General features: G+C 42.9%; 1 protein-coding gene across 3 annotated transcripts in view; it reads right to left on the bottom strand.

The window, feature by feature from the left end:
• LOC146811194 (uncharacterized) overlaps positions 1 to 10,307 on the bottom strand; it is a 172,658-nt gene extending 162,351 nt beyond the window's left edge. For all 3 annotated transcript variants that reach the window (XM_085618232.1, XM_085618233.1, XM_085618231.1), the window contains exons 1-3: positions 10,186 to 10,307; positions 8,918 to 8,995; positions 2,562 to 2,602 (exon numbers count right to left, since the gene is read on the bottom strand). In XM_085618232.1, the coding sequence (XP_085474358.1) occupies positions 2,562 to 2,602; positions 8,918 to 8,995; positions 10,186 to 10,234 (168 nt within the window). In that variant the 5' untranslated portion in view covers positions 10,235 to 10,307. The remainder of the gene's footprint in view (positions 1 to 2,561; positions 2,603 to 8,917; positions 8,996 to 10,185) is intronic.
• Between the last annotated feature and the right edge of the window lie 4,470 nt (positions 10,308 to 14,777).

Consider the following 14,777-nt stretch of genomic DNA (forward strand, 5'->3'; position numbering starts at 1 on the left):
TAAAGCTACAGTGCATGTGCGCGGGCGCGCGCGCCGCGCTTACTTTCACTTTCGCGCCCGCACGGCCGCTTTGATCGCGATCACTTTCAATTTCGCGGCCGCAGGGCCGCTGTGCTGCGCAGACCCAGCCTCCTCTGCCGGCACACCCACAACTGGCAACATTACTAGCGCTTGTTTTTGTTTATTTCCAAATATACACATTTCATGCAAATCGCACATTTTTGGCAAAAAAAAGCAGTTGGAATCCGTATTCATGTATGCGTCCAAGAACACACAATCCTGGATTCCCAACACACCAGTTCAAAGGCGAACTCACTGAACCAATTATAGAAATGCGTGGCTGCCGAAATGCATTTTATATGCTTTGGCATATTTTCCATTAGAAGTTGTCGGCGAACTGAGAGTGCGTATTATCTATCGCTCTGTAGTTTCACTGCAAGTATTCATTTGGTGATCAATTTCGCCGCCTAGTACTACGAACCGTAGAGCTATGTTGTTTGAGCGGTCTGTGGTAATAGTCTTTCTGATAGAAGTGGTGTGCGCGCCCCCCCCCTGCTGTTCTTTCAGTCCGTTAAAGATGAGTCCATTCTTTAGGGGAACCCCGTGGAGGTTAATTCTCCCAGCAGGCGCCCTTTGTGGTCATGGGTTTCTAAAACAGTCTATATCGAGCATGCTATGGACACATCTGAAAAGCCTTCACGACCTGAGGACTCGTAAGAGAAAATAATTAAAACAGATTACGCTTTTCACACTGTGAAATATTATGTGGCGTATAACCAAATAGACAGTTAACATTTCATCAGTATCTTAGTAACCTTATTTTAGTGTCACACGGCAAATCACTGCATTTACTATTTGAAACCAAATGAAACAAGCATTGAAAAGATTGTTTTATTGCGTGTGCTGATTTACACGTAAAATCTGTAGCACAATGAGCATTTCAACAACAGGTAGTCGGTCTGTTGTTTTTGAGCATTGCAGAGGCTATACAGTGAGATGAACGGATTAAACGCCTTACAAAGATGAACACAACATTGAAAGTAATACAGTTTGTACAGTATGGCAATGTGGTAATGCAGCAAATTATTAAACGTCTTTTATTACTAAAATTAGCAGGAGATTAATACAAAGCGTCCTCGCAGTGTGGTCTCTCTCTCTCTCCCTCTCTCAACTCACATGCAGTCATTCCTCCATCACCGCGCACCCTCACAGTCCCTCCCCTCCATCATCTTGCACCCCCACCCCTCCATCATTTCCACCCCTCCATCACTTCCACCCCTCTGTCACTGCTCACCCTCACAGTCCCACCCCTCGCACTCTCACAGCTCCACCCTCTGCATTAAACTACTGCTTTCACTCCGCAGTGTCCTCTCATGCTCTCTTCCTCTCATCCCCCTCACAGTGTCACCCCTGCATCACCACAAACTGTCTGCCCACCGACGCTCCCTCCCTGCATTCCACCAGCCTCACATCCTCACTGTGTGCAGCCTCTCCCCCCCCTTTGACCTCACATCTCCCACTCCTCCGTCACTCACCCTCTGCCTCACCCCACCAGCTGTCTCACTCCATGATGTTATACCCTGTCATACCTCCCAGCCTCGCATCGCCCCCCTCTCACCTCACTCAGTCTTATCCCACATGTTACGTGCCTGCATGCTTTCACCCACTACTCTCCCCTCAGTCTCGCTTCCTTCCCATCGTATCTCTCACCCCTGCATCACCTCACCCCCTGCCTCATCCTACCCTCATTTCACCACCATCGCAGTGTCACTCGGCACATCCCTGCCCTCCGGAGCAGATTCCTCACGCTGCTTTAAACATCTGCCCCTGTACTCAGCACCACTGCCCTACACCTACACCCAGGGGGCAGGGGCACCCCTACGCCAGAGGAGCCCGCTTTTGGGACCTTATTAGTGTTTAGTTATGCAGCACAATATCCTTTGTGCACCAACATTAACTGTTGCATGGTTAAACACTTATAAGGTCCCAAAAGCGAGACCTATTGGCTATGCCAATGCTTGTTACTTCATGCTGCAATACCTACTAATTTCAAGTTAACCTCAGAGGTGTTCCTGGGGTCCTTCTCAAAATGAGGCCATGAAGTCGAGATCTGGAATCAATTCTAATATACTATTGAAAGGGCTTTAAGTGGGATAAACTCTGCCCTTCAAATGTACTTTATAAATATAAAACCCCCTGAAAGATTACTAGAAAATACTAAGTCCTTGAACTCCTCACCCACCAGTGATACCAAACAATTAAGCAGAGAACTTCTCACTGCACCAAACTCCCACAAACACCTACAGATGGAGTAAGGAGAACCACAGCAAACTCTTCAATCATAACCACTCAGACCTAATGTGAAGCACCACACACTATTCCACAGGTACACCACTGACTTGTAGTTTGACTGGTGATAGACACTGCTGGTTTTTATTTTGTTTGCTTTTGTCAGCACTGTTCACCATTTGTTCCTACAGCGTAAAAGCTGCACCCCATACCCCTTTACTTTCCATGCACCCCTATGTGTCTTAAGACCATATGCTTGCCCTGTTACTTACGGAATACATCTTCTGTTCTTTAACACTTCCCGTATCTCCACCTGGAATGAAATAAAACATTTAGCATACCATAGCAGCTTAAATAAAGTGTGTGATCTGGTCTCTTGTGTGAGGTTGGCTGGAAGGAAATGCAAGGAGAAGCATCTCTGGTGGTGGACTTTACTCGTGACTGGCAACAGTAGTATTGTGTTGCGACACTCCTGTTGGGTTGATCGACTTTCACAGAAGCAATGCAAATATCGGACTGTTAGGGTTGTAGTTTGTTAAATTTATTCTCCCAGTTCTGGTTGTGGTATGGGCTGTACTCTGCTCCATGACAGGTAAACAGTAAGGAGTAACATTGGTAGATATAATCTTAAAATGTCATATGGTAACTTCTCAGGAATAAAATAATGAATGATTGTTTGTAGGTGCCTTTGTGCATTGTATTCTGTACCCAACATAATAAATACATATCCACTAAGAGGTTAAGGTAATAGAATCCTTTATGTGTCCAGAATATTCAAAAGTCAGAGACCATCCAAAGCTGCATTTTAATGCACCATTAGTTGTGGTACATTTAGCGTTTGGACAAAGTGAAGAATTGACATTTAAAATGGAAGTCCCAATTGTCGATTTTTGTTATGAAATAGCTCTGATGAAGCCAATATGCCTTTGTATTAAAAGGATGAGCTTTTGGCTTTGCCAAATCTTGTCTATATAGAAATATCAAAGCATGCGTCAAGATGCATGCACACGCATGTTTGACAATGTTGAAATTGATTTCCTATTTAGGGATACCCGTTCGTCTATGACTACCATGATTTATCATGCATGCACATACACAGCTCATAATAGGACCGCCATTTCCTTTTTTTTTTGTATTTACTGTTCCAAGATGGCAGATGATTACTTTGGAGTAGTTCATTAAAAAAATGTGTGTTAAGGCTCCTTTTGAGAACATTGTGCTGCAGTAGCAAAATACAGCAGCCGGGCCCACAACTCAATACATAAATAAACTACTTTAAAATCAAATAGATGTCACAGGGATGGGAGGGTGTGGAATGGGAGGGGTGGAGAGTTGGCAGGAAGAAAACACTGTTGATAGGAGGGAGCGAAGGGGAAGACACAAATCAAGGCCTATATTTACAAAAATATAAGTAAGAAATAAAAGCTGGGAGTATCGGGGAAAGCAACATGCACATTGGTGAGGCAATGTGAGGAGAAAATGTGAGGAGAAAAAGCAGCGTACAGGCAAGAGTGCCGGAAAACATATTTACTCCCATGAAGTCCTGGAAATAAAAGAACATTGTAGTTTCCTGAATGCAAGCACAAGGAGATGATGGTTAGAATGTCGAAACTTAAACATCAGCAGAGGACGGATACAGGTTACCCAATCAAAATAATGTGAGACCGAAATGCTCTAGGGTGGGTCAAACACAAAAATAAGAAGGAAAACCATTGAATCAAGAGGAGGGAAGGGAGATAGACTACAAATCCCTTCAATCATGTGTAATGAAGTAACCCATAAGCCATTCTAAATATTTGTGAAACAATAGGCCTAGCCAACAGACAGCTAAAAAGGTCTGTAGGCAAGACCCCCAAAACATTTTTAGGCTTTTTTTTTTACAGATTTATACAGCGCAAACTCGACCCGAAGCTATTGGAGCGCTTTACATGAGCACCAGTTAAGTTACACAAGGACACATTCATTTTTTTGGGTAGGCACGGGGAGATTACGTGATTTTCCCATAATCACAGGATGTGGAGTAGACCCCAAAGCTCGAACCTTGGTTTCCCAGCTCCAAGGTCGGCAGTCTAGCCGTGAGACCACATCCTCTCCATGTACATGCCTCAACTTATGCCTCAACTACAAGAAGTGTGGAGCGGATTTCTAGTGCAGCATTCTGCTTACCATTATTATCAGTAACCCGGTGTTCATATCCCCGGAAACTCCAGGTGCAGTAGCACTGGACAATTTTGCCAGCTGAAAAATCTACATTGGACCACTGTACACATGTCCTGCCCCCCCACCTGATCCTTAGCGTAGGCATGGTGAATGCGTGTAATTCTCCTCCATTAGATGACCTTCTCTCCTTCCCTTTTCCATCCCTTTACACAGAGGTGCTGCAGATGTTACCAGTGCTTGGGGCAGGTGGTAAATACCTGTCTTAAACTCCTTGGAATCAGGAATAGTGTGTGAAATTGTGAAAGGTGATGCAGGTCTGCAGACTTTTCCCCATTCGGAAGGGTTTAACTCATAAAAGAAGGAATTCTGTGTCACAAAATTAGCTAGTACCAGTAATTCCGCTGCTTGGAATAAACACACAGAATTCATCAAAACTCATAGTGGGGCTTTAGGAAGGGCCGTACCAGTGCCAAATATTGGGGGTTCTCCTGTTTGGGATCGCGGACATACCAGAGATTGGCATGGGCCTAGTGCCACTGGTTAGGAGAGGAGAAGGGAGCTGGAGGGGGGGGGAGTTGAAGTTAAAATGAGTTTGTGTTTTTCCTTTCCTTTCTTTTTCCTTTCCTTTAATGTGCCAGCCAGGAGGTTGTGGGGGTGTATGTTGTACTCCTTTTGCATCATAAAAACGAATAATATAACATTGATTCTAAAGCATAGAGAGCATGTAATTGCTCTGTTGTGGAACATGGCTCTAACTCATGATACATTTCTTTACTTTTTCAGAGTTTGATATAAGTATTTGACATGGTGTTTTAACCGTGTTTCAAGTTTTTAGAAATTGTGGAGGAGGACTTGTTTTTTACATCACAATTGCCAAATTTTTGGCTAGGATGGCAGCAGTGGTGAATCCACTGGTTAATTCTCTTATTAATGCCTCTTTGAGGGAAGGGAGTGTCCCACGCACCTGGAAAAGGGCGATGGTGATCCCCCTCCTGAAAAAGCCCGGTTTGGATACTGAGGTCCTGGCCAATTACAGGCCTATTTCTCTTCTTCCGGCTCTGGCGAAGATTACAGAGAAACTCTTTCTAGGGGGACCCCAGCTAATGAAGGGTTCGGACGGGTGCGCCTAGGGGGGCTGAAGATCATGAACTTAGTTTTCCCCAAGTTAATCTCCAGTCCCCTCGAGGCACAGAAAACCATAAAACCGTCCAAAACCCGCTGGATACCCGTTGATGTCCGCGACAACAGCAATGTGTCGTCAGCGAACATCAGAGCGGGCACCCTGCCAGAAGCCAAAAACGGAGCATCGCTATCCTTAAGGTTATTTAGTTCATTAATAAGGCCATTTACATATAAACTACACAATGTGGAAGCCAGTACACATCCCTGTCGAACTCCACGAGTTACAGGAAAACGGGCTGAGAGTTCCCCATTCTTCCCGCACCTCACCTGTGCGAAGTTCCCTGTGTGGAAGCGAACCAGGACATCAAGAAAAAACGTTGGTAGACCAAGATCCTTTAGCACCGACCATAATTTCTCCCTAGGGACCAGATCAAAAGCGGCTCGCAGGTCCACAAAAACGAGATAGAGGCTGCCACCCTCTACTCTTGTGGTTTTCCAATAGAGGACCTGGAGCCGAAAGATCTGGTCAAATGATTCACTGTCTAAGATGAATAGATAGTGGATCGAACACGTTTTATCACGTGGAGGAGGTGTATTACTATCTGTCAATCATAATATTTTGTAGAAATCGGAAGGGGCTGGGAAATTGTGTAGATAGAAATTATCGCTTATTAGGTGTATAATTATAAAAGGTAAATATACTGCAGAATTGTATTGGTGTCTGCAACGACCTACAAGACAAGCTACTATATTGTTTTATTTTAATTTTATTTCCTTTGGTGAGCATTGATATAGTGCTTGAAAACCCTCATACCTTGTTGTCGGCCCCCTGCAGAGAGATGTGTGAAAGACAAGAGTCTGGATTGTTCTATTTAGGAAACTCAGGCAGAAGACTGAGAAACAATACTAAGCAGAACAACCAGGTTACATTGTACACATTGAGAATGCAGGCATGCCATGACATTCAAATCGCAAAGCCTTGTTTTGTGCCGATAACCTCCTAAGAGAGAGCAGCATTTTCCCACTTGACCCGAATATATAGTTTATTTCACTCCAAATGTGTTATAACAAATTTGGGGGCAGACCAAGTTCACCATATTCTTCTATTGTTTGACAAAATAATCATTGCTGTCCTGCAAGGATTTGGGGCTTGAGTCGCTTTAAAAAAAAAGAAAAAGCACAGAAATATGTTTATGACTTGGCCTGTACCTACATATGTGTGTTTGTTCAATTCACAAACATTGCCAACAGTACAGCTGAAAAGCTGCGCCACAAAGGAAGTTGCCAGGCTTACTACTGAAAGTGTCAATGCACCTCTCCCAGGAGCTCTTGTTCCCGGTTTGCAAAAATGTAGAAAAGGTGAAGTTCTGCACAGGAGGAGTATAGCCAGCTGTGCGAATGCATATTTCATTTTTCACTCAGTGAGCAGGGCCGGCATTCGCGCTGTTGGAGCACGTGTGACAAATGACAATCATTTTTGGCGCCCTCCCATGACCTCCTCCTCAGATTTCCTCATGACCACCGGGCATAAGTGCCCCTCATCTCTCCATAGCCCCTCTCTCACATACATTTTTTTTGTTTAAAGCACTGGTAAAGGCTGATTTTACTAATAAGAATGTATAGCTGCCCAAACAAATCCTTTTCAGCAACATCGGGACTAGATAACAAAGGACCAACCAGCTTCTTTTGTTGGGGGGACTCTGCAGTACTGGCAGAGCTTGAAATGGAAAAATAGAAGTGCAGGTACTCAGTTGCAGAGTACCTGCTTATTTCTGAGAAGTGCCGGTACTCTCCAGCTAAAGGTATTGCATTTCTCTTGAGAAGTGCTGGTACTCTCCCCCTCAAAATAAAAAAATTCTGGCACTCAGTTTCGAACAGTACTGGCCTATTTAACCCCTTCCATGCGGCGCGGATTCCCCCGCGGTGCTGACCGTTACTTGCGCGGGCGTGGTCATGACGGAACGGTTCCGTCATGAGCACAGCTCAACCGACGCTCATGACGTAACCGTTCCGTCATGAGCACCGAAGGGGTTAAAGCACTGAGTACTGGGAGGTCTGCCCTTAATCTAATTATTCTCCTTGTTTCTTTGCAGTAATTCTTTCTGGTTGGCAGGGAAGGGAAAAGCCAGAGCGTTAAAAGGTATGATGTTCTGAACAAGCAATGCACGAAGAGACGCAGGGCCAGAACCATTGAAGCGCTGTGTGCTCGCAGGTGAGAGTAACTTAATGGCCTCATTTTTTGGGAATTGTCTAGGGCAGCGTTGAAAGTGTTCTTGCTGCACTGCTCAACATCAATGTGAAAGGGCAGGAATTCATCAAATTTATGAAATACGGTGCATTCCTGTCCTTTCCCACTGCGCTGGCATACAATTTGCTGCAAGTGCCAATGCAGGCATCTATGCATCATGGTGCAAGGCTGTCTGTGTTGGATGCTGGATTGTGTTTTGCAGCAAGGGGGCACCTTCCTGCGCAAAAACAATCCCAAGAGGAGTTTTTCTCTTTCTATGTGTGATATTCTGCAGCACACATGAAAAGAGGAAAAAAGCGAGGAGAACTAAAAATATTTCTACTCTCTGTACCTGCTCTGGGAGACAAAAGGTTTTGACACTGCTCCAGGTTTACGTGATTAAGTAATTCCAGTACAGTTTCAAAATCCATGAGTGTTGCATGGGAAAACCCACCACAACGCCAATGGAGCGCCTTCCTGTCATTGAGTAACGCAACACAGTGACTTGCACTGCTTTCTCTTACTCCTTATCTATGAGGCCATGCAAATCTAAATTGTTATTTAGATTTTATGAATAAAAGGTTGGGGGTAGGAGGGAGGGAGTACCAGACAGGAGAGTGAGAGGGCAAAATAGAAATGGTACCTCAATCACAGCACAAGCAGCGGACGGACAATCATTAACTTAAATAAAACTGTGCTTGGTTCCTGCTCCACAGAAGGCAATGGAAGTGACACTTGACCTGCACTGGCCAATTAAGAGGCAGTGAAGAAAAGTGTCTCTAAAACCAGCAAATAGTAAGCAATAGGCGGGCTCTAAGCCCGTTATTGCAAACAATAGTGCCTTGCAAGCAAGAGCATACTCTAGCGCATTTTCACGCAGGCTCGACCCTAAAAGAGAGAAAAAATTTAACCACTTTTATTAAAATGTGCAAAATACGCAAAGCCCAATAGTTGAATATTAGCCAGTTAAGTTGGGCCAAGTCAGAGGTAGGGAGGAAAGACTTGTACTTCCAAACTTGTCCTTCTACTGTTTGTTTTCTCTCTATTTTGGTGAAATGAAAATGTAACATTTATAGGAACACGTCTGCCCTATATGTCCAGGACAGCCAGCATCTTTACCTGAAGACCCGCCTTGATAGTAGGTGTACTTCACAGTCTGCACTTGTCTCCGGTCCCTTCGAATGCTGTTTACGGTACCTGCAGAAGAAGTTTGAAATGATGTGTCTGAAGATCAGTTGCACCTTAAGATTAAGAGCTAAGCAGATTTTCATGTTTAGCACCTCCTCCGTGTCGTTCTGCAATGCGATTTGAGGAATTGCTCTGTTCTTTTTGGAAATCAAAACATTTTGCAGAAAAATTCTCCTCACCAACAAGGATTTCAGACATGAACCCACAAATGTTTCAAAGTCTCCCCGAATTTGCTTTTGCAGAGTCAGACCTTACATTTTAATTTTGATGCATAAAGAGAAGACTTAGCAGTCCTAAATGATTGTTTACACCACTGAAGACCCTGCTGTCAGAGGACATGTTTAAGGAAGGGTATTCGATATGTAATGTGCCTGTGACAGAGGCAGGACCTCAAATGAAGTGATAAACTGAGTTAAAAACAGACAACATCCTGCTGGGTGAGTGTGTCTGGCAGTCTAAGTGGAAGAAGGATGGAACTGAATCAACTGAATGGAAAGGATGTAAATATGTATATGATATACCTGTTTACATTTTTGCATTTTTATTCGTCATAGTTGCTCCTCACTGCTTTCTTAAAAGTGTTATCCAATCAAACGTTTTATGACCGATAGACTGCCCTCTTGAGCTAGATTCATCACGAAATGGTTCATGTCAAAATCCTTCTGCCAATTAATAGTAATTATATACATACATAGATACATGAATAGATAGACAAAGAAATAAATAAACAGAAAAATATGTATTCAGGCACAGTGGCTTCTAGATTTGAGATTCAATCTCAGTGTTCGGATCATGCTGTTTGCAAGTCAGTAGTTACTGGAAGGACAGAGCTGCAGTCTTTTTTTGCCAAGCTCGAGGCATTAACAATGTATAGAAGGGGTGTCCAGCGTAGGTTCAGTAGCACCTGATCCATGCCAGAACTTTAGGATAAGCACAAACAATGTAAATTAGTTCTGCTAAAATTTATTCCATGTAGACTTATATTTCCTGGCATGGTTCTGGCCCTCCTTGACCTACGTTGGACACTACTGATTGGACCCAGCATGATTTGGTTCAGTAGTTTGTTACCACCCTCAGATTAATGAATGGTGCAGACAGTAAAGTTACCTCTGGTTGGACAGGACACAATCATTTCTGAACTAACTAGAATTTGGATTAACTTTATCAGGGAATCTCTAGAGAGAGAATATGCTTCTTACCAAGGGAGCAGCAGAGAGCCACTACGAGGAAGGCAATGACCATCTTCATGTTGGCGAGAGGAGAGTTTGTCGATGTCAAGCTTAACCTGTTTGGATCTTGATGACAAGCTCTCAGCAGAGACCCTGTACTTGTACCAATCTCGGATGCTACAGCTCAACCCCCAGAGTGACGTGGCAAGGCAGGTGCTATGGTCAGCAAACAACACACATCCTAGAGTGGTGAATTAATGTGCTTCATTGCAGTCAGATGTCAAAACCAAACATCTAGCACTTGACACTAAACCTCTAAGCAGAAAGTAAACATTCCCAGGGCTCTAAGATTTGAGCTGACGTTTGCTTTAACCTACCACCTTCTTTTCCCAGCAATAATGACTATTGCCATATCTAAAAGATATTTTGAGTCGTGAAAAAGTAGCGTTTTTTAAATTACTGTTCCTTATAATTCCAGACTTCCTCCAGTTGCAGGGACAATACCCGTATTCTCCAGATCGGACAGTTAACTTACCTGCTAGAACCAGAGGATAAAAAGCAGTGACAATATTGGTTGCACTATATTGTTTACTGCCTTCTGGAAGAGAATGGAGGGGAATGTTCAAGTTATTTTTCAGTGGCCGGGAACCCTCTGATTACTATGTGGCTACCCCTCATTGCAGAAGGATCAGTGGGCACATTTCATTCCACTGTCTAGATGAACAAAAAGATAGTGCTGTGCCCATGGCCTAGTGTTTTCCGGATTCATTGAACAATGAGGAAATGGAAGCAGCTGAGTCAGACTGAGCTCCAGAGGTTGTCATCACTCTGAGTAGGAGTGCACCTCCCAGGTTCATGCCGAACCCCACAGTTGAAATAAATAGCGTCATGCCCTGTGTCTGATTGAACTGGTAATGTTGTGTATGCAAAGATACCACCATCTTGAATTTAATGGTTGTGAAAAGGAACAGATTAGTGAAATATTGCATTTTGTGATTTCTAAGCGTGAGTCTGAAACCAAATGCCAGATTTAATGAATTCTTACGCAAGGCAGCACAGTAGCCATAAATACTGTGCCGCTTTGCATGAGAAAGAGAGAGCAGGAGAGCGCCATATCTAGAGTTATGGCTCTCTCCTCTCCTCTCCCTAGCGCCAGCACCGAATTTTACTGCTGAGCGCCATGCACACACCTTTGTGCCGCAGTGCAAGGGTGTGTGCATATGTTTAGCACAGACTTCTCTTCCATTACAAACTCTATGCCTAGAAAACGTTTCCAAATGTCACTGTGTGCTGTATAGTGCAGCACACATGCAAAGTCACAAAAGAAAGGAGAAATGAAGCCAGTTCTCCGTCTAACACCTTCTTTCAAGTGGAGTTAAGTTTTGATGCAAAAAGCTGTCTTAAATTTTTGATAGAATTTTGTGTCAAACAGCATGCGTGGTTGCATGGAAATGCCCATATACCACCCATGTAATGCCCCCTTGATGCGTAGCACTGTTTGATGATACTTTTTGGCAATTTCTAGAAAGTAAATAACAAAAATAACATTTTGTGTTGATTTACATCACTTTTGTCATGCAAACACCGAGCAAAATGTCTGTAAATCTGACCCTAAACGTGAAAATAAAATACCACTACAGTTTTAAAAGCCCTGAATCTTTCTATTCAGCCACAGGATGCACAATGCGTCTTTTCAAGGCGGTTTAATTGTTGCCACTTTAAAAGTATGTTGTGATCACCAATGGGATGAAGGCAAGGCTTGAAGATGATTCCTCATCCTTGCTTCACCTTGCCATGGGTCTTTAAGGAGGTATTAGTGATCCAAGTGTACTGCTGGAGACCAAAAACGTTGTGAGGAACCTTTTTAGAAGAGGTTGAAATAAAAATGTTTGCCAAATTGACATACTTAACACTTCCAGAAGGTTGCAAATATATGTACATTTCATGTAACATAAAGTGGGTGAAAATTCTTGCAAACAAATATTTTGCAGAAGAATTTCTCTCAGTGAGTGAAAATTCTTGAAAAAAAATATTTTGCAGAAGAGAATCTCTCCCCTAAATTTTAGCAAGAAAATTCAAGCTCTATTAAAGTGTTTTGGTGGATTTGTTTTCACAGTTTAAATTCCATAATCTTCACCAAGTTTGCAAAATTTTGAACAGAATGTTACATTGGATTGTTATCAACTTTGCAACTTCACACACTCAAAGCCCACACCCATGCCCTCATTCGAGGCATTAGTTTTGCACACTTCAGAAAACCTCACAAGCTGGTCTGCAGATCCACCTCTTTACCTCTTTGTTAGTGGGCTTGGCTCACCAACTATGAGGGTCTTCTCAAATTGCTTCTAAGTACTAGTTTTTAATCAGCAAGAAAGCCATATGACTCCAGCTGAAATGCCTTCCTGAACACATTCATCAGAGCTGCAGAAATGAAGCGAGCAATAACAGTGATGTTGAATTTGGCCTTTTATATGAAAATCCTCTAAATGGAGAGTTAGGGCCAGATGTAGGTAGACAATTTGAGATCGCAAACGCAGAAATTCGTAGAATCACGATCGCAAATAATCCATGTGAAATGTAGATATAGAAAAAGCGATTTGCAAAATAAAGAATCGCTAAAATTAAAGTAAAACAGTTAGCGATTCCTTATTTAGCGAATATGCCACACCAACTCCCTAATTTGTGATTCGCTAAATAAGGAATCGCTAAATAAAATCGCAAATCAATGTACAAAAAATCGCAAATAGTGAATTTTTGAAAAATCGCTATTCAGGAGTCGCAAAATAAAACTGACTCAAAGACGGTGGTAACCAGGCTTAAACTCTGTTCACTGATCCTTTCTACTTTAACCAGGTGTAGGCAGGCAGTTGGTGTTCCAGCTCCTGGTAATTTCAAATTCTGAATACCGCTCCTTCAGACTCATAATGGGGGCCAAAAGTAAATACATTTTATACATGAGCTTTTTCGCTGCATTAATAAATATAGAGTCTGGTGATTACTATTATGGGCATCATGTAGCAAATCATTTTTAAGCATGAAAAGTATCCTCCAGCAGGCCTACTTTATTTACTCACAAATGCTATTCATTAACATGTGGGTGGTGAGCCCCATCTATGCCTGCCCCCTCCCTTATGCGTGAAGATTTCAGCCACAAGTGCAGCAAACACTGCAAAAGGGGATATACATTTTCTGATGAAAATGTTGAAGGATAACGGAGAAGTGGTTGGTTAATGAGAATATCTACTACTTAATCGGAGGACTGAAAAGGAAAACAAGGAGACGCCCAGCTAGGCACATGCAAATGTATTACCACTCCTACAAAAGAGTAAGACGAATGTCAAAGTTACACTAACATCTACTTCAAAAGTACTGCAGACTGAGCACGCTCAAATTTACTCCAACCAACTCTTGAAGTAACTCAAGCACTGCAGATGGCCAGTCACTGGTCCTGCAAGGGGGTCTCATGGGAATCAATGGAGGCAGGGGAATAGTACTAACAGCACCTAAGGGAAATAGGAAAAAAGAGAAAAAGTTATTCACATTTTATTTGAGATAGTTTTTAAACTGCTTTATGAAAACCACTAATTGTGTTTGCTTCTGTAAGTAATACATATAGGGAACACACCTTCATTCAAATCCAAGACTCCTGCTAATGCAAGGGAGTGTGGAAATCAGCAGTCATGATGCCAGCAAACCCATTTCCAACTAAACATCACTGTAAGATCAATCAGTCACACACAGCCTACCCAAGTAATAAATCAAAATGCAGAACAAACATATTTTCCTCATGTTGGTGAATATTGTTGTCTCATTGCCCTTCATTTTGAGGAACAATTCCTTGAGGGTGGGAGAAGGAGGGACAGAATGTACAGGCAGACAATCATTATGACGGGAAGGTCCAGGTTTATTATGATTTCTGCTTCACACCTGATTTGATTCTTGATATCACATCAAAAAGGTGATAGGAGAATGCTTGCAATAAGTCTTACATCTGGCAATTGCTTTGAGTAGCATTCCAAACCATTGTTCTTTTGTCCACAATGCCACCTAGGATTAGATGCAAACACATTCAAATCTGTCTTACCCTTGCTCAAATCGGAACGGTCCAACCTGAACTGCCAAGCGAGGTCCTCTCTGAACAGGGACTAAAGCTACCCAAGACCAGTTTTGCCCTGATTTGGGCTCTTAAGTTGGGTCTAGCTTAGTTCCAGAAGCACAGTGAGCATGAAACCCACATCAGTACATACCCTAGGCCACTTAGGCTAGTAAATCAAACACATGAAAGGTAAGGAGAGGATGCTTGCAACACATCTAACCACTGACAATTGCTTGGGTTAGCATTGCAACCCATCGTTCTTTGACCACCAAGACACTTCGGATTAGACTCATATGCAAATCATACCTTTTGTGTGTTTGGTATATTGCCGTAAGTAGCAAGGTTATGCCCAGACATGGGGCCCATGCTCATTGTGTCACTGGAAGTTACTACACTGGACTAAAGAGCACCAATCAGTGTGAAACCAATCTTGGGTTGCTCCTGTTTCAGCTCAGGGAGGGCCTGACCTGGCAGTTCAGGCTGAACTGTTCCCATTAGAGAAGGGTCAACAGTGACTTGCATATGG

The sequence above is a fragment of the Triturus cristatus genome, chromosome 7 (genome assembly GCF_964204655.1).
Source record: "Triturus cristatus chromosome 7, aTriCri1.1, whole genome shotgun sequence".
Taxonomy (NCBI): Eukaryota; Metazoa; Chordata; class Amphibia; order Caudata; family Salamandridae; genus Triturus; species Triturus cristatus.